This window comes from Bos mutus, chromosome 8 (assembly GCF_027580195.1).
Source record: "Bos mutus isolate GX-2022 chromosome 8, NWIPB_WYAK_1.1, whole genome shotgun sequence".
In the NCBI taxonomy this organism is placed as follows: domain Eukaryota; kingdom Metazoa; phylum Chordata; class Mammalia; order Artiodactyla; family Bovidae; genus Bos; species Bos mutus.
This window is the reverse complement of record NC_091624.1, coordinates 27,386,040-27,410,771: the sequence shown is the minus strand read 5'-3', so window position 1 is coordinate 27,410,771 and position 24,732 is coordinate 27,386,040. Positions and strand designations below refer to the sequence as shown.

At 38.8% G+C, this 24,732-nt stretch overlaps 1 protein-coding gene across 4 annotated transcripts in view; it reads left to right on the top strand.

The window, feature by feature from the left end:
- Positions 1-21,592, top strand: part of PTPDC1 (protein tyrosine phosphatase domain containing 1) — a 70,678-nt gene extending 49,086 nt beyond the window's left edge. The window contains exons 1-9 of one of the 4 annotated variants that reach the window (XM_005901844.3): positions 4,720-5,330; positions 5,813-5,984; positions 8,035-8,115; positions 8,344-8,462; positions 9,636-9,773; positions 11,485-12,740; positions 15,561-15,746; positions 17,857-17,967; positions 20,269-21,592. In XM_005901844.3, the coding sequence (XP_005901906.2) occupies positions 5,030-5,330; positions 5,813-5,984; positions 8,035-8,115; positions 8,344-8,462; positions 9,636-9,773; positions 11,485-12,740; positions 15,561-15,746; positions 17,857-17,967; positions 20,269-20,385 (2,481 nt within the window). In that variant the 5' untranslated portion in view covers positions 4,720-5,029 and the 3' untranslated portion in view covers positions 20,386-21,592. Of the gene's footprint in view, positions 1-4,719; positions 5,331-5,812; positions 5,985-8,034; positions 8,116-8,343; positions 8,463-9,635; positions 9,774-11,484; positions 12,741-15,560; positions 15,747-17,856; positions 17,968-20,268 lie in introns of those variants that run through there. The other 3 variants (XM_005901845.3, XM_070375248.1, XM_070375249.1) reach the window with 3 other exon arrangements.
- The last annotated feature ends 3,140 nt before the right edge of the window (positions 21,593-24,732 follow it).

The window sequence follows — 24,732 nt, the reverse complement described above, 5'->3', positions numbered from 1 at the left end:
AAAGTCTGACACTGTTTCCACATCTATTTCCCATGAAGTGATGGGACCAGATGCTATGATGTTCGTTTTCTAAATGTTGAGCTTTAAGCCAACTTTTTCACTCTCCACTTTCACTTTCATCAAGAGGCTTTTGAGTTCCTCTTCACTTTCTGCCATAAGGGTGGTGTCATCTGCATATCTGAGGTTATTGATATTTCTCCTGGCAATCTTGATTCCAGCTTGTTTCTTCAAGTCCAGCGTTTCTCATGATGTACTGTGCATATAAGTTAAATAAGCAAGGTGACAATATACAGCCTTGACGAACTCCTTTTCCTATTTGGAACAAGTCTGTTGTTCATGTCCAGTTCTAACTGTTGCTTCCTGACCTGCATACAAATTTCTCTAGAGGCAGATCAGGTGGTCTGGTATTCCCATCTCTTTCATAATTTTCCACAGTTTATTGTGATCCACACAGTCAAAGGCTTTGGCATAGTGGGCAACTAATAATATATCAATTATAATTTTTGATTTGGGGGAATTTTGGAGAATTTTTTATGGGAAATGTACACTAACTTATTTAGAATAATGGAGCAGCTTATCTGAAGCTTATTCTCAAATGGTTCAATAAAAAAAATTCTTTGTATTATACTTAAAACTTTTCTATAAGTTTGAGATGCATCAAAAAGTAAAATCCTTTCCAAATATTTTTAAAATTAAAATTAAATTGTTCAACTCTGTTGGATGTGTGCTAAGCAGTAAAAATAAGACAAAAACTATAAAAAGGACCATCAGAGACCTTAGCAAGAATGAAACAGGTCACAAATGAAAATAGCAAATTAAGTCAAATTTTCTTTTTAGAAGTTTATCTGTAAAGGGAAGGCAGGGGCTAGGGGGCTCTCTGAAGAAAGTGAATTATAGTGAAGGATCTGGAAACAATGACTATTAATGTTTGTAAAAATTAAGATTTGACTGCAATTGGGGGAGTCTTGGAGAAGTTCTGTCTTCAGATATTTGAAAACCTTGCAAGTCAGAGAGATGCTTTATTTTTCATTTTTAACTTGCCTGATAGCTCAGTTGGTAAAGAATCCACCTGCAATTCAGGAGACACTGGTTCAATTCCTGGGTCGGGAAGATCCCCTGGAGAAGGAATAGGCTACCCCCTCCAGTATTCTGGCCTGGAGAATTCCATGGACTGTATAGTCTGTGAGGTTGCAAAAAGTCGGACACAACTGAGCGACTTTCATTTTCAAAGGGGGGAACCAAGACCAGTGTTTACAGAGAATGGATTATGACTCAACAGTAGAAAATATCTTGAGCTGTCGAACAGTTGAATAGTTAACTGCCTTGTGAGAAATGAGCCTCCTGTCACAAAAAGTGGAATAAAAAAGAAGCTGAAAAGTCGGCGTTCTAGTCTAGTTCCTGGAAATGACTCCTTTATTGACTTAGGACTGAGACTACATAGACACGTGACTAAATGGACATGAGACTCTATGGACATGTGTTTGAGCAAGCTCCAGGAGATGGTGAAGGACGTAGAAGCTTGGCGTGCTGCAGTCTGTGGGGTTGGAAAGAGTCGGACATGACTGAGCAGCTGAACAAGAACAACAACAGCCTATCTCTGTGGCTGTCAGAAAAAAGTTTCTTTAGCTTTTAGGTGTCTATTGAAAATATGGCCCTTCATAAAATTGCTCTTGCTCTAAAACACTTCCATTTTATATAAAACATGAAAAATATTAGAAATTAAGTAGTCTTGTTGCTCCTTTGATTTAAAGAAAAGGCTTCACTTTTTCCTATTGATAATTTAAATATTAAAATGTTAGTCTGAACAATTCATCATTAGCAATCTATATGATTCATCCCAATTTAAAATTTTTAATTGGTTTTTGGATGTAATACAAAGTCTTACAGAGGTGTGAAACAAAAAATGTGAGTATTAGTAACTAAATTGATCCACAAAATGAATAAAATAACTTTTTAAAAATAATACACAAAATAAAGACCAACTTGTACTAATTTGGTACAAGTTCTAATATGTTTTATTCCATGAATTAAAAGATAATCCCTTTAAAGTCATGGCATGATTGTTTTTTGGCAACATTCTGTGAACGAAAACATGGTTATGTGGAGGTATGGATTTCTGAGGTCACGGAGGTTGGCAAAATAGCTTATTAGAGACAGCATCTCTTGATCTTTATTTTAATGCTGTGTTCCTCTCTGACCTCAGGAAAAACCTGTGATTTGCTAAAAAATATTACTCCTTTCTGCTTCTATAAAGTTAGTTGTTCAAACATGTAAAGACTCAAGTAAATAAAAATATGAGCCTTGCATACCAGTCATATCATCTCTAGTTTAATGAAGGAAAAAATAGAAATAAAAATTTTAATCCTGAAAATATATAATACCTTATTTTTAAACAATGTAATTGATAATAGCCTAAATATTCAACAACTAAAGAATGACTGGGTAAATTATAATGCATCAAATTCTTGTGCATCCACTAAATGAAAATGAGAAGACTAAAGCAAAATGGGAAGGTGTTGGCTATGCTCCTTAGAAAAAGCAGGGGAAATTATTTGCAATTATGACTACAAATATGTAGAAAATCCATGTGTCTGTGGACAGATACTGAAAGGAAGATGAGTTTAGGGGTGGAATGAAAGGTACTCTTCCCTATTGTAATGTCATTTGGCATAAATAACTGATTTTTAAAGGTGGATTTGGCTATGAATTGGGCATTTTTTCAAGGAATAGTTTGGAGCATGCAATAGTGAGGTTGACAGTTCTGACATGTCTTGGGGAAGTGGAGGCCTCTGCCCTGTCTGTCGTGCCCACAGGTGAGGAGCACTCCAGTTCACCACCAGAGAGTGCCAGTGTATCCCAGCACCCCTGGGTGCCCCAGGTGAGTGAGCAAGGCAAGAATATGCTGAGAGGGAGGGCTGCAGTCACCTTTTGGATTCCTGTTTGCCTTCAACTCCACTTTACTGAAAGCCCAAACTCAGTGTCCCTGTCTGGTAACTGAGTCCACTAAGTGGTTGCATATTTATTTGAGGCCAGCCCAGTTCTTAACATTTCACAGCAATTATTCCTGAGATGATACAAAAATCTTCCCTTCCTTGGCTTGGTCCAGACAAGTCCTATCCTCATCAATTTCATTCTCATTTTCAGAACTGTTGAGAGCAGAGTCACTTGGACTCTCATGTCCTTAGAGCTGCACAGATCAGGCATTTCCTGCTCACTGGTTGAGGCCTCCTAGTTGCTGCCTCACATGCATTTCATCTCAGATGGAGATTGCCTGCTGGGTTTTCTCTGGCACCTTCTCCTTATGGACTCCGTATTTACTGACTTAAGTGTCTTGCTGCTGCTCGCTTAGACTTGAAGTCTTGGCATGCAGTGCAGTGTCCACGCCTGTACTATCTTGCTCCCACACTTACTGTTACTGTCCCAGCAGGCCCTCAGTCCTTGACTTCAATCCCTGTCTTTGCAGGGAGTGTTAACCCTGAGAAACTTGAGTCAGACTCCTGTTCCCCAATAGCAGACTCAGACTCCTTATTTTGAGCATTTAGGGCTTCTTGACATCAGGTTCCAACATGCCTTCGTCACCACATCCTCTGTACTTTCCTTTCCTTTCAAACTGTGGAAGCTGTGCCTTCTGAATAGACTACATTAGAAGAAATTATTTTTCATTGCTGTTTACAAAATGATAGGGGCAGGGTGCTACACTTGAATTTAGACACCAAATTGAGCTGCTGTATCTTATTTGACAAAACATATCCATTTGGAGAAATGGGGGTGTGTTTTAAAAAGAGCAAGTTTTAAAGCATTATTAATTATTAAAATAGAACATAACAAAGCAAAGAGCCCTATCTCTGATAATGGTTTGTTTCCATCTGCACATGGCCAGAATACCATTTGGAGAAACAGAAAGAGAAAAAGACAAGGGGGTGGGGTGAGGGTGTTGCAGTTTGACATTAACAAGAGAGGAGGCGGACAATGGGTGGTTGTTACAGTTTCTGTGTTCTTTATATCCTTTATCCTCAAGTTGCAACCTCCCCCTCATCCAGTTCCTTTAAAAAATGTGATACTTAGTGGATTTTCTTCCTATGTCTCTGCCAAGACATTATAGAAGCTTCTCTTTTCCCCTTAGTCAGCAACAAAAGACACAAAAGCATGTCTTTTGAGTTTTTGAGGGCTGTAGTTATGACTGCTTTAACTATCCAATAACCAAGAATTGGATTTTCACATTCTGAAAATAGAAATATGAAAATAAATGTCTTTTGGTTAGTATACCAGCCCTCAAGATGTCTTTATTTCTTCTATCCAAGCATTTCTTAAGTTGTTCTATAAAATAATAGAGGGTTTTGTCTTCCAAGGTGGCCCACTGATAAAGGGTCTACCTTCAGTGCAGGAGATGTGAGTTCAGTCCCTGGGTCAGGAAGATTCCCTGGAGAAGGAAATGGCAGTGCACTCCAGTATTCTTGCCTGGGAAATCCCATGCACAGAGGAGCCTGGCAGGGTATAGTTCATGAGACTGTGAAAGAGTCAGATATGATATAGCAACTAAACAAAAAATAGAGGGATTTTTGGTTTTGAAAAATTATGTTTTAATAATGTTAGAGATATCTAATATGTCCCACTTTATTATAATTAACTTTTTATCTGCCCTTTTCCAGAGAGGAGTAGAAAGAGAATATTTTTCAAAATGTTCAGAGAATAGATATGAACGGAAGAACAAAATTTAGGTATTTTAATAATGTGTGTGTTTGCATCATAAAGACATTTTTCTAAATTCATTACAATATTTTAGATACAATTCTCTGAGCAGTCAGATCTTTTTGAAGGTATTTGAGAAACAGTAGAAAAGTCACATTTTAGGTATAATCTATTTAAAATACATGTTATTCTTCCCTATATTTGAACAATCTGTTCAAAACACAATCCATTCATAAGGGATTTTGCTTGTACAGATCTGAGTGGGAATCAGTACTTTCTTTGTTTGTCACTATGGAAACAAGTCAGCCTATCCTGAACAGCGGTTAGATCACGCAGAGTGATGCTCACATCTCAGTGTAACTTCATCATGGAGCAGGCTGGCGCTGACATCTCGCCTCCAGCTCTTCCCTCCTGGAAGCCCAGCACCATGCAGGATCCACCCCGGAGGCTCTCCGCTGTGCCATTCCTCAGCTCCTTTTTTGAGGGTCGTCGCCACTCTGCCTCCGACCCTATCCTGCGGCTGCAGCAGGGGCGGCGCAGCTCTGCTGCCAAGGTGCTGTCCTCGTCCTCTCTCCAGGTGATGGTGGCCATGTCCTCTGTCAGCTGTGCTGAGAGAAACCCAACTTGCCCCGAGAGAAAAAGTAAAGCTCCTTTTCTTCTTAAAGATTGACACACCTTTGAGTTTAAATATAATGATTGTGAAGAAGCTATGCTGTGTTTATACCTTTAAAAATTTTGAGAATTCTACATTATACTTATTGTCTGTTATGCTAAGAGATTCAGTAGACATGTAATAGATAAAAATGCTTGAATGTTTTATGTTTTTTTCATTAAAAATGTAGTTCTTGTGTAAAACTCATTTCTTTGTAGAAGATCTGCTGTAACAGTTTCTTCCTTTTCATTACCAGTACCCCATATGGAGATTCTTGTGTGCAAAGGCCTTTTCTGAAGTAAAGGATAGTGTACTTATATGAAAGGGAAACAGTTTTATTCCTGACAAAATGAAGGGGATTTAGCACCAACTTGTCATATGCAATCCTGAGAGAAATTGGAAGCTCTTTCCCTTGTTACTGTTCCATTTGGAGAGTAGGATTTTAAATCTTCCCTTCTTCGTATGTTCTAGGAAATTCAGGACGTCCAACGCCAAAATATACAAAAGTTGGAGAGCGTTTGCGGCATGTCATTCCTGGACACGTGGCCTGTTCTATGGCATGTGGTGGCAAAGCTTGCAAGTATGAAAATGCAGCCCGCTGGAGTGAACAGGAACAAGCTGTTAAAGGGATCTACTCGTCCTGGTAAGTGATTCTGTCAGTCTTTGATAGCTCCCACCTACTGCTAAGTAGGAAAAGGAAATGGAGGTATAGGTGATGGCCAGAGGCAGTAGCCAGTAGAAGAAGAAATGTGGGATTTTTAAGTTAAAGGACCTCTGACTTACCTTCCATCCCTGGCTTCCCCTCTTGACAATCTGGCCTACTCACAGGCACTCTGAACCACAGTTTCCTCATCTGTAAAATGGAAATAATAAAACCAACCCTTTAGGATTTTTTTTTTTAATAAAGTAGAATGTTGTAGGTAAAGTATCTTAAAGAATTGGTAACTAGATAGATTTTAAATTTCAGAGATTTCTATAAACAATTAAAATATTCAGCTATAAATGTGAGAAATTACGAGGTATACAGGTAGTTTTTCACTTTCATGCAGGTGAACTTCAGCCTCATTTTTATTTTGTTCCTGTATTCTGTATAAAAGGGTACATTTTCATACAAATACATACACTTCCAGTCTGCCTCAGTAGAGGGTGGTATAAGTTGTCAGTTTAGTAAATGATGTAAAATGCTTTCATTGTTTATGGTATGTAAGTGTAATTCATTCATTATTGAATCATGCTATTTTTATTATTACTAGCAAATTGTCAAGTATACCTTTTTTGATATAGTGATACCTCTGAAAAATTCTGATATTTAAAACCATATTTGGAATGCACTAAGAGGAATTCACTATTTAAAGAACTCTGCTGGTGAATCATTTTATAAAGTAAGAATCCATTTACAAATTAGGTATTTGTCAGCCAGTTTACTAAGCTCCAGCCCTGTATTTTTCATATTGGATGTGTTGGGTACATGTGTAGTGTTATAGTCTGGGATCCACTGTCACTACCTTCATCACTACTTTTTTAGAGTGTCATGAAAAAAGCAAACACTACTCCTGAGATGTGGTCAGACACATATATTTATAATAATGCAGCTTAAGGTCACATTAATATTTCTGGTTTATTGTTGACTAAACTATCTTGTTTTCACTTCTGCTGCTTTCACATTACATCTCTCCTAATCTTACACTAAGTGCTATTAAATTTGGGGGATCCCAAACCTTCGTGGTTCCCTGTTTTTAGATATTGCCCCAGGCACGAGAGATGGTATCTTTCTGAATCCTGACCTGCTCATCTGATGTCTCTGTTACTCCTCTCAGGTTCTTGTAACCCACAACTTGTGACAGTCTGTCTTAGGTATCTTTCACCAGACCACTGGCGGGAAATCTGATCAGAACAGAGGGAAGTTAGAGCCCTAGTGAGAATGACAGCCATTTACTGGGCCTCTATCCATTTGTACACTCGGTAAACATCCATTTGGTTACAGGCCAGTCACAGTGCTAGACATTTTCAAATTATTATGCTCATAAAACCCCTTTAAGTAGGCATTGTTAGTGTCATGTTATTGATAAGGAATTGAAGTCCAGAGAGACTAAGTAATTTGCTGCACAGCTGGAAAATAGAAAAGCCAGCATTTGAAACCAGGCCTGAGTGACTCCAAAGTGATATTTTTTTTCTAAATTACAATAACTCAGCATTTATTCATAACCACATGCCAGAATTTATGCTAAAAGACTTTATACTCATCATATTGAATTCTCACACCAACCCTATGAGGCAGGCATTATTACCCTCACTCAACACATTAGATAATTGAGGTACAGATAACTATGTAACTAAAAATACCTCCCAGCTGGCCCTCCTCATTTAGTCAGTAACCTCTGGATAACTAATCCAGGATGTTATTTTGCTGCCAGTTGAGGTTTCTCCATCATTCTGTTATGTCCTCTAGAATCTCATCAAAGTCCTTGAAGATACTTTGCTGGAGCCCATAAATACATTATGTTCTGGAATTGTTTCCAGGGGTTTAAGAAGTGAGGGTTTCTTAGAGTCCTAATCATAATACAGAATTGAAGCCAGATTTGTATAAGGAGATTCTTATCTTACAGTATTGCTGAAATCATAGAAAAAGTAAGGGCTTGAAATCTTGCTTTCTCAGTTCTGTGCATTTCATCAGTCCCTCCTCCCATCTGTAGGGTCACTGATAATATCCTGGCCATGGCACGCCCATCCACTGAGGTCCTGGAGAAGTTCTGTATCATTGAGCAGTTCCGAAGGTAAATGTTGCATGTTTACACACTGTAATAAGCCAGCTTATGTCTTCTTTTCCACTGCTTTTGACTTAAAATAGAAAAGCGCTTTCATTTTACCAACAGAAATGTGAGGAACTTATTTCAAGTAAGACAAAGTTGTAAGAGTAGTTAATGTTCATTAATACCAAAAATGGTTATTTTTTGTTAACACTGCCTCCCCAATATGACTAATTTTTTTCTTTTCCCTTTAAGCCACGGCATAAAAAGTATCATTAACCTGCAGCGTCCTGGTGAGCATGCCAGCTGTGGGAACCCTCTGGAACAAGAAAGTGGCTTCACATACCTTCCTGAAGCTTTCATGGAGGCAGGCAGTAAGTCCTTCCAACCTCCTCTCCATACATTACCAAGGACAGAACTCAGAGACTTTTGTCTGCTCAGTTCTTAGGTTAAAAAGGTGATGGAAACAAAGTTCATGCATAGTAGTAAGGCTTCTGAAAAGTGAAGATGAGATAACTTTGTCTTTAAATATCTTATTTAGTATTGGTGTTGAAAGTAAAGAAAGTACAGAATTTCTTTTTTCCTGTGAGAGAGATCTTGAGAGGAGACCTTGTAGAAATAATACCTGCATAATTAACATAAACAGTATGTCAGACCTGTCATCTCATTTAATCCTTAAAGCATTCATGTAATATAGTTGTTCTGAGACTTCCCTGATGGTCCAGTGGCTAAGACTGTGCTCCCAATGCAGGGGGCCTGGGTTCCACCCCTGGTCAGGGAAGTAGATCCCACATGCTGCAACCAAGACCCAGCAAAGCCAAATAAATAAATGAACTTTTAACTATATATATATATATATATAGTTGTTGTGCTTCACATATGAGGTCACACAGACTGAGGAAGTTCTGACTTGCCCAGGATTACACAACTTAAACATAGCAACAGGATTAGAACCCAGGACTTATTTGTGTTTTTACCTACCGCATAGCTCTAACCTGTGGGTAGGATGTGGGGATTCTGTATGTGACAAGTCCAGAAGCTCTGAGTCACAGGAGCTTCAGCATAGAATCCACTGAACATGTGTCATTGACACCAAGCTGGAAAGGATCAACCTGTGCCACTTCTACAACTTGAAGTTCATGCTAGCTTTTTATCCCACTAGTTAGAAAAATCTATATGTACCACCTCATGTCATTTATCAGTCAGTCAGACAGGTTTCAGTGCTTAAACAAGGTTGCATGCTTTCCCTCCATGGTAGAGTAATTTTGGCATAGGTTATCAACTTTAATTTATAATCCTGCTTTTCATTAATTATTTCTGAGTTTCAGCAGGAAATGAGTTAAATAACACAGAATATGCTTTTTAAGAAATGCTAACAGTAAATTTACTGGAAATGGGAAAAGCCTGTTATTTTAGTTCTACATATCTAGTGAGATCTGCATGTTTTACAGCTGTATACTTTTCATGACTTCAGTCAGTTTTTTCAAATGTCTTTGCAAGTATTTCTCCTACATGTTGATTTCTTCTTGTTCTTTCTCATTGTCCAGTTTATTTCTACAACTTTGGATGGAAGGATTATGGTGTAGCATCCCTTACCACCATCTTAGATATGGTGAAGGTGATGACATTTGCCTTACAAGAAGGAAAAGTAGCTATCCATTGTCATGCAGGGCTTGGTCGAACAGGTAAATTCTAGTGGGTGGTTTTATTGCCTTTCTGTGTATTTAAACATATAAGGAAAAATATTTCCTAGTTCTTAAGGATAGTTTTCATATTCCTATCAAAGGTTTGGAGTCAAATGGAACAAGTCAATAAAAGATACTTGAAATATCTTAAATAGATAGTTTCAGTGACCATATATCCATGAGAGTATTTTTTGAATGATTTAGAGTTAAAACTGCATCGTATTGAGAAATAGGTGGGTTTCCATAGCTAGCTGAATGACCTTTCTGATTTTCTTCTTTCAAGGAAAAAAGTCAATACTTTTGTTTTTAATACATAAGTCTTTTTAAAATTTTATCTTCCTAAACCAAAATAATAATGGAAATAGCAAGCATTGTTTCATCCAATAATCTTTTTAAGTTGTTAGCAACACTGTAAGTTTTGAAGGAGGTTAATTTGCTGTATCTAGTAAGTGATAGGACCATGATTTAAAGCCACAGCTACAAGGATTTTGTTTATAGAGTCTTAACTGTGCCTAAATTATGTATAAAAATAAATGATTTTACTTTAAAATGCAGCAGAATATCAGTGCAATGCCGAAACTAGGGCACAAAAAGGATGGAATCTTCCTTAGTCATCTAATCCAACCAGACACCAGAGTTTGACTCTGTTTACAATGTACCCATGCACTTACCACTGGCCTTCCCACTTACTGGGGAGCATCTTCAGATGGGGACATAGTTCTGCTCCAGATGGTCAGCTCTCATGGTTGAGCCAAGATCTCATTGTTCTAGGGATTCCATGTGATAGTTCTGCAGATATATCATGCTTACCCTAAAGAACTGCCTTATCCTAGTGAGAAAGATATGTTGGACCTTACCTCATACTAGGAAAACAGGCATTTTTCAGAGGTTCTGATTTTCACATGTAATGAGATTCAGAAACTTCATGAATCACACAGATATCTTTTGATTTGCCTTTTGATGTTAATTAACTATTATATTTAAATTAATTTATCACCTTTTTATTATTCATTTCAGTTTAGTATTAATGATAGTACATAGTTTTTACACGGTTAATGTGGTCTTCCTTAATATTAAGTACTTATAGAAAAGTATCTGTGGTCTGGAGGAAAATATATATTAGTTTAGGCATTAGTTTAGTCTTAAAGAAGAAACTTCAAGAGACAAAATAGATTGTGAAAATGAATAGTCACCAAAGATAAAAATACCCAAGTGGGAAAAATGCAGGTCTGGAATGTGCCACCAATTGATGTCAAAGCTGAAAGGGGTGGGAAGTTCTAAACAGAATGTACAGAGTGATTGAATAGAAATTTTTAAGAACTGTTCAGAGTGGAAAGCAGTATTGGCTTCCTTCCATGTTGGAGTTAGGCATAATGAGGGTAAATGAACCAGGTCATCAGTTCATTCAGTCATTGCCCTCCACACTCAGCCATCCTCCCTTACTCCACACCTACTCAGGTTCACTGTGACAGTGCTTGTGCTTGCCCTGGGGTACAGAGGTAACCAAGGGTTCTAAGTCAAGGGGAGGGTTACCACAGAGACAAGTAAATAGGTGAACCCCTGTACCAAAAGTTTAAAAGTTATCATTGTTCTTAAAATGTTCCTCTATATATATGGTTTCCTAATACATATTCAAATTTTAAAATCATCAAAGAGTATAAATAAAAATATAAATTTTTCTCATACCAATCTTCATTTCTTCACTGTTTAGGTGTTTTAATAGCATGTTACTTAGTTTTTGCAACAAGAATGACTGCTGACCAAGCAATTATATTTGTTCGGGCAAAGCGACCTAATTCCATACAAACTCGAGGACAGCTACTCTGTGTAAGGGAATTTACTCAGTTTCTGATTCCTCTTCGCAATATATTCTCTTGCTGTGACCCCAAGGCACATGCTGTTACCTTAGCACAGTATCTCATTCGTCAGCGGCATCTGCTTCATGGATATGAGGCACGACTTCTGAAACATATACCAAAAATTATCCACCTTGTTTGCAAATTGCTGCTGGACTTAGCTGAGAACAGGCCAGTGGTGACAGAAGAAGTGGCAGACATACCTGGCCTCTCAGCTGAAATTGAAAAAACTGTTTCTGAGATGATCACAAGGCAGCTGGATAAGGAGTTACTGAGACATGATAGTGATGCATCAGACTCTTTCACCCCTAATGCAGTAGTGATGGATTTTGAGAATCAGGACGTGGTTCTTTCCAGTGAGCAGGAGTTGGACCCTCTTTGGAAGAGGCGGAATGTCGAGTGTCTTCAGCCCCTGGCTCATCTGAAAAGGCAGCTCAGCTACAGTGATTCAGATTTAAAAAGGGCCGAGTCGCTTCTGGAGCAAGGGAGGACTCCGTGGACGGTGCCTGCCCAAGCCTTGCTTTGCCATAATCCCAGGCAGCAGAAGCACATAAGCCGTTGTTACTCCCCACAGTCTCCACAGCTAGATTTAAATAAGGAAACGCTGGTCCGCAATACATTTTCTTTCTGGAATCACACTAAATTTGGAGTCCCAGAGGGACTCAAAGATGATGGGTCATCAATTTTCCATAGGACGAGCATTCCAAAGGAAGTACAGCGAAGTAGAACCTTCTCTTCAGGAATTTCAGATTCATACAACCCTGGGGAACCAGTCACACCAAACTTTGCAAATATTCCTAAGGGACCAAACTCTTCTCAACAGAAAGTGTACCACTGTGAGTGTGAAAGTCATGGTGGTTGTGGCCCAAGCTCTGTTGCAGAGGATGGTGAGACTTGCCGCCGCCCTGTGGACTGTGGGTCCAGTCCCAAAGCACAGTTCTTGGGGAATGAAACTCAGAACAGCAAATACCTGTCTGAAGTTGCTGCACATATGCCTTTACAGTCTGAGTTGAGTGTTGAAGCAAGGAGAATACTGGCAGCCAAAGCCCTGGCAAATTTAAATGAGATTGCAGAAAAGGAGGAAGTGAAAAAGAAAGTAGAAATGTGGCAGGTATTTGAATTTCATTCAATTATTTATGAGTAGGAAATATTTTTGTCAGAGCAAAAGTAATACACTTTCCCAAGTTCATTTGTTTTCAGGAATTTGAAGACATGTTGGTATAATACATAACCTTTGAACGTCGTTACTCAACTGTAATACCAAATTGCTGTCATTGAAATAACAGACACAGGTCTCTTGTATAGGTTCATTTCAGTCTCTGTGAAAGAAAGCACTTACTGTTTAGCACTCGTCAGGGTGCTTGACTGAACATGGCAGTGGTAGTGATTGATGACCATAGTTTCCTTCTTCCTTGCTGGGCCTGTGGGACTGATGGCCAGATGGATAGACAACTGTAGGAACTGACCTGAAGCATCTCTAACCTGAGCCCTAGCAGGAAACCACACTTTGAGAACCCCGAGCTGAGAGATAAAATGAAATAGAGACAATTCTTTCCCAAAGCTCATTAACCCAAGTATCAAGTAAGGACAGAAGGATGAGTGATGAATGCTGACTGCTCAGCAATCCCTCCCCAGTCCACCCAAACAAGGCAGGTGTTAGATTCCAGAGAGCAAATGGGAGTGGCCACAGAGCCCCTTTGTCCACTGGTTTTATCTGAGATTGAGTCCCTGAGTTCTATTTCTTGGCTTTTACTTAAATTAGAATATGACATTTTAAACTTTAACATTGTTTTGTGTTGTACTTTCATGAGGGAGCAGTCTTAAATCATGCTCTCTGCCTAGAATGAGCAGCTGATTAGAGAGAAGACAGGCCTTATAAACCTAGTTATGGTAAACTGCCCAAATGTGGGGCTGACCTGGGGAGGCCTGGCTCAGTGATATTGGCTTGTTAGCCCAAAATGTACCATGAATTATTTGTAGCTGCTTTTCCATCTCCTACCACTAATCAAGCAAGGTGTGTACACTTTCCAGGAGGTCAGGCCTTCCAGACGCAGAGGAAGAGGAGGCATGGAGCCTGCCTTCACTCACAACTATTTGACAGGAGGAGAGCACTTCCACGCATGATTTTTTCATCAGAATTGTAGTGTTTTGCTTAATCAGTAGTTAAATGTATTGCTGTCTTCCAACATGAAATATTTTCTTTATTTTGTACTCCAAGCTGAACAGGCATTCCACTCAGTGGGCAGGTCTCCTCCGTCTAACTGAGCCACAGTAGCTAGCGGCAGGACCTCCGGTTTCAGGCTTGACAGCTCACCACCCCATCGTGGGTCTGCCCCACATGACCAAACTATTTGAACACATAATATATACAAAAGCATTTTCTAGATGTAGATACAACTCTATCCTTTGGATAGGTTTGCCTTTTTTCCTTTCTGGATTTTATTGTGGGTCTTTCAGTAATAAAGAAAATCAGTTGAATTCTGTGCACCCCTAAGGCCCTTTCACATTGTTTCATGTGATTTTCACAGTAATCCTGTGAGACAGATGATACTATTTACAAATTCTTTGTTAATCTTTCAGTACTTACAAAGTAAGTATCACAGGTGGGAAAACTCAGAGGTCAAGGGATGTGCTTGAGGTCATGTGGTCTGAATATAGCAGAGCCAGGATACAGTTCATGTGTTTAATACTTTACATCATCCCTGATGTTTTTCCTAGCCCCATTGGAAATTTTCAGAAAACAGCAATGATGTAATGGTCATTTTACTAAGAGGGTCTGTAAGTCATGTCGTTTGTGCAATAACATAAAATTGAATAAAAGCTACTCTGCTATGTACATGATCTATGAGATATGAAGGACTATGCGTAACTAAAAGTTTGGGCTTATTTATGAGAAAATAAAGAGAAACCAGTGCTGGAGGATCCTGATAGCATGAGAAAAACATCACAGACTGGGGTAGAGCAGATCTGGGTCGGGAATGTGCTCTCTTAGTTTGGGCTCCTGGGAAAGTCACTTCTTCTTTTATGAGCCTCCCAGTACATTCATCAGTAAAGGGAACCTCCATGCTGGGTTGCTATAAGAAGCAGAGAAAAGTCTTGTGTCATCATTCCTGTCATACTACAAGTTTTCTATGAATATTAGATTGGGTGAATGAATGAATGGTGGTAATTATTCTGCTTATTACTATTGCAAACATGTATTTTATTTATTAAAACATAAATCTGAACCCTCTCAAAATTAAAAATAGTTACCTTACTTTCCCCCCTACTCTCTGTGAGGTAAAGTTTTAAAATCTCCTTAAATTATCTCCAGGCATTTGGAGTATTGGCAAAATTTCCTAGTTGTTTTACCCTATCAAATTCAGAATGCAGAACTTGTTAAATTTTACATGGGATTCTAAAAAGGAATTTGAAAGAAATAGGTTATATATACCACATTTATTAACTTTTTGGCACTTTTATACTTTTTCATTTACCATTCAACTTCCTTGCAGTAAATATTTGTTTTGTTCTAAGGAGCCTGAAAAGAAAGGTTCCTTCTTGAATTGTTTCTGTGGTTTCTGAATGAAATGGAGAACTCGGGTTAACTAAGCCTTCTCAGTATCAGGAGCTTTAACAGCCCTCTCAGTTTATTCAGCGCACCAGTGGGGTGGGGATGAATTTCACAAAGGGAAACTGAGGCTTAGAGAAATCAAATGTCTTAGCCCAGGGTACTGAGTGAAAGTGGGACCACTGGGAGGGGTTCCAGTCCCCACCTCAGAGCCTGAGGCTTCACTCTCCTGGAGAGCCTAGGGCTCATCAGATATCACAGCATGCCTCCCTGCCCTCCTCTCCCTCGCTTTGTCTCTCTCTCTCTCTCTGTACCTTTCCCTCCTCTCTTGTCCTGTCCACTCTCCTTTCTCTTTCTTTTTCTTTCTCCTTCCCTTTTTAGAAAGAACTAAATTCCCGAGACGGAGCTTGGGAAAGAATATGTGGCGAAAAGGATCCTTTCATCCTGTGCAGTTTGATGTGGTCTTGGGTGGAGCAGCTAAAGGAGCCTGTGATAACCAAAGAGGACATGGACATGTTGGTTGACAGATGTGCAGATGCCTCGGAAGCACTGTTCTTATTAGAAAAGGTAAAATAGCTGTTGAACACTTGATGAAGTTAACTGAGGCCCTCAGTACAAGTTTTAAACACTAAAAATAACCATTAAAAAAGAGGACTCACACAGAACTCCATATTGAGGTCTAATTTAAAATTTTCCAAGGTAAGGGAAGAAATGCATCCCCAATATAAACATTCAGAAGATACTAAAGTAAAATGGGAAAATACCCATAACCCCAGGTTCAGTTCAGTTCAGTCACTCAGTCGTGTCAGACTCTTTGTGACCCCATGAACTGGAGCATGCCAGGCCTCCCTGTCCATTACCAACTCCCGGAGTTCACCCAAACTCATGTCCATTGAGTCGGTGATGCCATCCAGCCATCTCATCCTCTGTCGTCCCCTTCTTCTCCTGCCTTCAATCTTTCCCAACATCAAATGAGTCAGGAGAGCTACTTTAAACATTTTCATTGAAACATTTTCAAGTTTTTTTCTTTCAGTCTTATCAACACATATGTTAACTTGGTAAAAATTATTTCACGTAAAATGTTATACTTCATTTTGCTCAAAATTATAATATGGATGTTTTTCCATGTGTTTTTCATAAATGTAAACCTAAATGGGTAGATAATGCTCTAACATGAGATATGCTATAACTAATCACTTTCTCATTTTCAGGTGTTTATTTCTACTTATTTACTATGAGCATATAATGTGACTAACTGAAGTGCGTTGGAATATACATTCATTTGTATGTCTTTAAAAAGGGTGTGTGTCACATATACATTTATGTGTATAATTTTGTATATATAAAATATAGAAGGAAAAATAAGGAACTGATAATGGTTGCCTTTAGAGAATAGTAATAGGAGTCAGTGGATCTAGAAAGCAAGAGAGACTTTTCATTGTAGATTCTTTTATACAATTTAATATTTTTAACCGTGTAGAGATAGTAAATTTTCATCTATAAATAGGATTTGTTTTGTTTTAGGAAACAATGTTACCTCATAATCAGCCTTGAGTAATCTGCTATGCTGTGGTATAAACATTTCATTGCTTCCAAACTTCTGCTATGAACTATTGCTTAATATAGACACACAGAGATACACACCGGCATTTGTGCACAGTTGTGTGATGCCCATGAGCACTTGAATGACAGAGATGAATCCAGAGCAGGGATAAGGAAGGCAGTTAACTTTCACTGACTGGGTGGCAGTGGGCCAGGCCCTTGCTGGGTCATAATTTCTGTTTTCACCTTTGTTCATCTCCATCACTCAGAGAGGTAGGGGCCCGACTTTTCAGAAGAGGGAATGCGAAGCAGTCTGCCCACAGCACGCAGCCTGTGTCAGAGCAAGATACAAACTCTGGCACCAAGGTCCTGTACTTTTCTGTCTCGTGCTATTTCCACAGTATTCACTCCAGTCCTCACATGCAGGGTGTTTACATTATTTAGAGTTTTGATACAGATCACTGTAATGATAATTTGTGATCGCATGTTTTTCTGCATTTCAGATTATGTCCTTGGAGTAGATTTTCAGAAGTAAAATTAGTGACTCAGTGGACAGGGTGTGTTGGATGCAAATTGCTCCAGTGATAGGGTTTTTCCTTTGCTTCTCCAAAGGAAACAACCCTTAGGAGTTTAAGCTGGGGACACATTCTTCAGGAACCTTTCCCCTTATGCTTTAGCATGTTCCTGGAGGGCTGTGGTGGTCTTTCTTCTTCTGTCCTTCCCCATTCAGTATTGTCTGCCACTGGCAAGACATGATGAAGGCACTGAGTGCTGAGTACTCAGCTGTCTAGTACACATACTGCTTGAGGTGCCAGACACTGAGTGACTGTGTCTAGAAACAGCAAGAATGAGTCATCTTCAGTACACTGCATGGAAGGCCTTTGATTAAAAATTGCACTTATCTACAGATTCAAGTATATTTTGTGTAATAAATAACCAGCTTTGATATTATCTCCTGAAAGCTGTTCAGATTAACGTGTAACAGTAAACACTGGTAGAGCCCTTGGTAGATAGTTTAGTATTTGAGGTAGTGAATACTTGATTGCAAACCAGTTCTTGGCTCAGCAGTTGTTTTGAGTTTATTTCTTGAGGCATTTTTCAGACAACTTGTTTGATTTCAATTTCTGCAAAACAGGGCCAGCAACAAACTATTCTTTGCGTGTTGCATTGCATAGTGAGCCTGCAGACGATTCCTGCAGACGTGGAGGAAGCTGTTCTTGCCCGCGCCATTAAAGCTTTCACTAAGGTGGGTTGCACTCCTCCTTCCCACTTCAGACCACAGTATAATCTTAGTAAATCAGAATCCAGAGGTTGTCATCCTTCTCTAAAATAAAACTTTTGGCCACGTTTCCCTTTAGTGGAAATATGTTTGACATTTCATGAAAGTTACAGACTTTTGGCTAAAAAATACCAGTTTCCTAACAAAGATATAAGAAAAGGCTGAACCGTGGGTTTTTTGAAGGAAAACTTTGAAACAAAGAACTTTTATGCAGAGAGACACAATTAAGTGTTGACGAAATATTTTAAAATCACGTGCCTAGTAGAATTCTAACCCTGGGAGAGAATCTTTTCTTCTTGAGCCAGTTCTACTTTGGGTCTGAACAAGAAACCGCCTATTGAGAATTTAACATGCAGCTTTGGCAGTTCAGTACCGTGTCTGGTTGGCAGATCCTAAGCAAAGTTTCCTTTACATGCACATCCTTTTGTCCTGCAGCAGTCTTTCCTGACTGAAGAAAGATGCCAGATTTCGTGCCAAGAGAAAAGGTTCCCCTCAGCTAATTTTTTTTGTGTTTCTTGTATGTGATACCAAAATATCATTAAACAAAGAACCCTGTTTTTTGATGACAGCATCTTTGGCAAACATTTATATTAATAGCAATTGTTATTTGTACTCATTTACCAATCTCTTTCCCCATCCACTTTTTCCAAAGTGATGTCCTTCTTACAGATTTCTTTGTTCCTCATCCAGAGCTTTTTTCTTCATCTAGAGCTTTACAGCACTAACCACTTTGCATCCTCTCAGTCAGTCTCTTTGTGACTATTTCCAGAGTTAGCACATCAAAACCAAATTATGTGATCTTTTACAACTGTGTTTATGTTTTCATAGACCCAGAGATTACCTGCTGTGTGGGGAGGGTTGTGGTTTGCTGTGTAACAAAAGTACGCAGTTCAGGCCATTACTAATATTATTAAGTTTTGCAGATAGGATAGACAAAACAATGATTAAGATAAAGTTAAATTTCTGAATTTAATTAAAAATAAGTCCTTAATACTGGTCTCCCTGAAAGCAGTAGAAATTCTTTACAACTTCTATTGACCTTTTACAGTAATACTAATGAAAAGTTAAATATATTGGTTGTTCCAAACCTGTCTATAAAAATGTTAGAAGACTGTTCTTGGGTCTCTCCCCTTGTGTACAGTCTTAGGAATAGAGGCCCTGATAGCTTTTATTCCAGACTAGCTCGTGAAGGAAATCTGTGTAGCATCTGCTTCCAGTGTAATAGATGAGATTTCCTTCAGGCCACAGCTTAGCAGCCTTGGCACAGCTCCCTCATCAGACACTGGGGAATTCCTCAGCAGTGAGGCAGACTCCTTGCTTGTGTGGCCTCCACTTGTGTCCCCCTGCATCATCCCCAGGGGGCTTGGAAGGCAAGGGAACCCATGTGATTATGGAGCATGTGCTGCCTTGAGTCATAAAGTTGTTTGACCCAACACTGTCATGTCTTCTGCCAGTGTCCACAAGTTGTGTGAGACCCTTCCCAGCCCCCCTGGAGGGAACGGCCTTCCTGTCTCCCTCCAGAAGGGAAGGGATCACTGGTCAAGGAGTCCTGATCTTGGGAGTTGCACGTTTGGCAATGGGAGTAGGGTGGAGGTGTGGTGATTGCCCTGGTTCTCTGTCCTAATGTCATTGCAACCCTGCAATACAGTGAACTTGGATAAGCAATCCAAATATGTGTCCATGGTGCCTTCCCACCAATGGGAAAGGAAATTAACTTTTACAGAGAGGTTTTTACATGTGTCATGCCCATGTTAGATTTTCCTATTTTGTACTCACGGAAATCCTAAGGAGATGGATGTTGTGATCTCCATTTTACAGAAAGGTTAGATATGACCCGAGGCTACAGTTGCTTACAGAGAGCTAGGCTTCCTATTCAGGTCACCTCAGTGCAACACTTAACCTGGTGTGCACTGTTTTAATAAGGAGACTTTTCCCTTAGGCCAGCCATGATTAGTCTCTAGATTCAAAACCCCCATCACACTCACTGTTGGCTTGCTTCAGGAGTACAGTATCTATCCAGGCACTAGATTTAATTGTTTTAGTTTTCATTCGTAAGTTTAGTATTGACATAATTGGCAGTTCTAATATACTACTTTAATTTAAACTAATATGTGAACTGTATTGTGTGTCCTTATAAAATTGTATGTAATTTTGTTTGTAAGTCTTTGTTTTTCTCCACCCCCTTTCTTTTCTCCCAGAATAAAGACTGGTTATAGTATCCTGAATTCTTGTTATAGTATACTGAATATAAATTTTCTTTATCACTAGGTTAATTTTGATTCTGAAAATGGACCAATAGTCTACAACACCCTGAAGAAAATATTTAAGCACACACTGGAAGAAAAAAGAAAAATGACAAAAGATAACCCTGAGCCTGGCATTTAGTGACGCTGACTTTCCCTTCATGACTATTTCAGACTTGAAGATCTGGGTGGCATTTCTACTCATAGCTGAACAAATTGAAGTGTGGAACTGCTTCGTTTCATAGCACTTTATTTCAGATGCTCTCGGTTTGTGCTCAGAAATGCTTGTTCCTGTTTGGAGCAATTATTTATTTTAAAATATCCTTCAGTTACATTTTTATGTTAAAAAATTGCCATAAAGTCAGTGCCACTTCTTTTATTTATGTATTTATTTAACTGAATTAATATTGTTGTATTAATATTTTAAGAATGTGGTGTTTACATCCTTGTTCTTTTTTGACATTTTGGAAAAAGTTGACTCTTCTTTCCAAAACAATTATTTTATTGATGGAGCTCTTCTCTTTATTGATGGAATTATCTGTTTACCAAATAGATAATTTTAATAGTAAAACTTTACTGTGTATGCCCTGATACGTGACCTTCAGGAAGTCACCAAGTGTCTTAAACTGTAAGATATTTGTTATAAGAAGGCTATTGTTACAACATTTTAAAGGATTTTTTTTACATTTTTTGATTTTTTTGTTTTTCCTTTTTACAAATGTGGCAAAGAGTCTCAAATGTATTATTTTTGTGAGTGTTTTAGTTTTACGTTAAAGGATTGACAGTACAGTGTTTGGGACTTTTTACTGTGGGAAATAGGCTTGCTCTTTGTCAGGCTTCCTGACAACCTCACTGACCTCTGCTGTCACAGGCGGAAGGAACAGTTCTTAACACATCAAGCCTTATTCCCACTCTTCTGGGCTGTTGCTGAGCTGAGCAGCATCTTTACAGAGAAAGTAGGATCGGTGACAAGCAGTGCAGGAAGCTGCAAGACTCCAGCAGAACTGTCTTACAGGGGCGGCCTCCATAGCCACAGCCACTCCCCAGAGGCAGTTCTGTTCATGCTGACATTGTGATAGCATGAGCCCCAGCCCACACGTCCTAAGTCTACTGTTTCATAGATCCAGTTGCCTCAGGGCTTTATCTTTGGTTGCTTTTCTGTGAGAATTTAGATGTTTAAATTGAATTTGACTCATTGTAGATTGCATTCACCCTACAGGTTTTAGATAAGAGGAAGTAATTGCCTAAATTATTTAGTTCCTTATAAACCAAACTATCAGTAATCAAAGCCATTAAATAATATTTAAGTGAATATGTGGGGCACAAGAGGCCAAGCCTCTCTTTTTTTCCCAATAAAAGTGATATTAAACCAGTTTCAAACTAAAGCTACTACTTAATCTTAAAGACAGAATTTCAGAGACAGTAACTAATTTACAAGAAATGAAATTTCTCCAACTTGTACATTTCTGAATCAACTCTAGCACATCAAAAATGTCTGTCATTATTGGTCTTACTAACTCTAGTGGCAAATGCCATACTGTTTGAATTTTTAGGAAATCAAATCCAGTGAATTTTAGTGAACTGGTTTGCCCATTCCTGAAATTTTTCATTTTCAAGTGCCTGATCTGGGAAAGACAGGGAGAAAACAATTACATTTATCCAAAGGTACATTATAAAGATATGTATTTTATACCTAAAAAGATATTTATCCTTATGTTTGTCGATCTCAAATGGACAGGTGCCACCATGGCTCATTTGACAAGTGGCTCTTGGCCTGTGCATCTGAAATGATCATTTCAGATTAGAGAATAAATCCTGCACAGCCATGCTGTGACCACAGCAGTGCCTGTCTAAAATCTAAGTGCACCAGTCCGAGAAAGAGAGATGGTGTGATTAATCAAGTTGTATACAGGTTTTGTATTTATTTGAATAAAAGTGGGGGAAAAAAGCACATGATCTTTGTCTTGTACTTCTTTAGCTTAGTGCTCTTGAGATCCTGATGATAAAGATTTGGCTTTGTGATTAGGATTTCCTAGTGAGCAGTCTGAGTTGCAGACTGAGTAGTCAGCTGGCCAGGCTCTAGTCAGCCCCGACTCTGTTGGTTCAGAATGACCAAGGGATGGAGACAGGCAGATAGGAGGATTCTAAGAGAAATATGGGAGGAAAATCTCAAGGTCAGCAGGATTCCTGCCTTCCAGTATTTGAACTGGTGAAGAGTTCTCTGTAGCCCACAGGATAGAAGTCTACCTACTAGAAGAAGTTACAGGCCTACAAAAATTAAGCTCAGCAGAGTGGAAAGAGCCAAAACTGCACACATTCAGAACTTAACTACCATGGCTGAGCACATGCATTTTCTTGATTACTTCTCTTACCAGGCCAGGAGTGAAGTACTTTTCATACTTGGCTGATGAATGGATTCCCCTCTGACTGACTTTGAAGTATGTTCTCCCTCTTGAGACTCTTTCAGCACTAGATTCCATGATGGCATTACAGAGCACCGCATTCTGTAACTTCAGTGGAAATATCCTACAATTTTTGTCCTCTGAAAAAGACTGAGCTGACTCTATTGCTATTATATATATGTGTGTGATACACACACGCAAACATACATACATATATAGAAAGTGCATGATTTCTTGCCACTTCGTGTTCTTTTTCCTGTTTCAGTGAACTTGCTGATGCTCTTTGAGATGAAGTGCTGCTATTTTAAAGTTGCCTCATCTGTTTGTATAACTCAGAAACACTATGCTGATCTACTTTCTCATAGCTTCAACCAACTTCCCAGTTCTATCTGAGAAAGAAAGAGTATGTGCTTTCATCACTCTGGATTCCATGAAAATTAAACATATATCATACTTCAATAGAGAGGAAGTTTCTGTATTTCTCTCTTAAATGGAGGACAGTTGCTTACATATGCTTGGGTGCTATTTCTGGCTGTTCTCTAGAGGTCTGAAAAAGTTTCCAGAGATAGTATATTGTAGACAGAGTGTGTGCCCCAAGTTCTTGATATCTGAAGGCCCCCAAATAATTTGAGGATAATTTGAGGAATTGTTTAAAAGTGACAGCTTACTCATAGGATCTTTGTTGTTCAAAATTATTAAGCATTGATACATTTTCAGTAAATTAAGAACCACATTTCCTTTGGTGCTTTTTATGAATGTGACCCAAGAGTAACACCTTACCCAAGGAGCCCTTTTCAGTGTTGAAGTGAAAGTTGCTCAGTCATGTCTGACTCTTTGCAACCCCATGGACTATACAGTCCATGGAATTCTCCAGGCCAGAATACTGGAGGGGGTAGCCTATCCCTTCTCCAACGGATCTTCCCAACCCAGGAATTGAACCGGGGTCTTCTGCATTGCAGGCGGATTCTTTACCATCTGAGCTATCAGGGAAGCCCTAATATCTGGGCTTCCCTTGTGGCTCAGCTGGTAAAGAATCCTCCTGCAATGTGGGAGACTTGGGTCAATCCCTGGGTTGGGAAGATCCCCTGGAGAAGGGAAAGGCTACCCACTCCAGTATTCTGGCCTAGAGAATTCCATGGACTGAATAGTCCATGGGGTCACAAAGTCAGATACGATTGAGCGACTTTCACTTTTCAGTGTTAGGTAGTTGAAAATTATTTACAGATAAAATGGCAGGAGAAAGATTCAACAAATCCTGTTACACAGCAGTGGATTATTTTTTAGTTATGCTTTTAAGCATGAGCTGATCTCTGATTAGCCCAGCTCTGGCTGACAATAAAACTGATTTACAAGTAATCACAATGGAGCCATTCAACAGTAGAGCTGTAGTGAACCTTCATTCTAAATCGTCAATTAAAATAGCTAGTCACTAAAAATAATGTCCCAATAAGATGTTAATATCATAAAATCTTTTGCCCTGAAAAAATAAAAGTTTCATACATCCACTGCAATTTACATCACAACAGAAGGCTATTATGCTCTTGCCTCCTGCCTTTCTTGATTAAAATTAAAAGATGTTTTACTCTTCAGATTGCCTCTTTGGGAGAAAAGTTATTTTTAGAATACATTCCTACTTACCTAACCATTTGATTACAGTCTGCAAATATTACTTGGTTTTGATTTAGTGAATTGCCTTTTCATTTCTTTCTCCTCTTAAAAATAAAACAGACTACTCAGACATTGAATTATGTTGAACTATACTGAATGGCCATTTCTGCAGGTCAAAAATTATCAAATATGGGCCATTTTATACAGTTTTAACTGAATACTAAATTTAATTTTCCTGGGACCAGTAGGTGACATTTTCTAAATTATTTTAGCAAAGTTTAGATGATTAGTTACTTTCTAAGGATATCCTTTATGCTCAGAGTTCCAAAACAAATGAAAGAGATTAATATAAAACTATTCTTTCAACAACTGATTTGTGCTCCTCGGAGCTTCCACTCTGCTGATGCTGGGGACACCCAGGAATCATTCAGTCATTCATCCCTCCACCAGGAGCCAAGTCTAGTGCATGTCTGTATGCC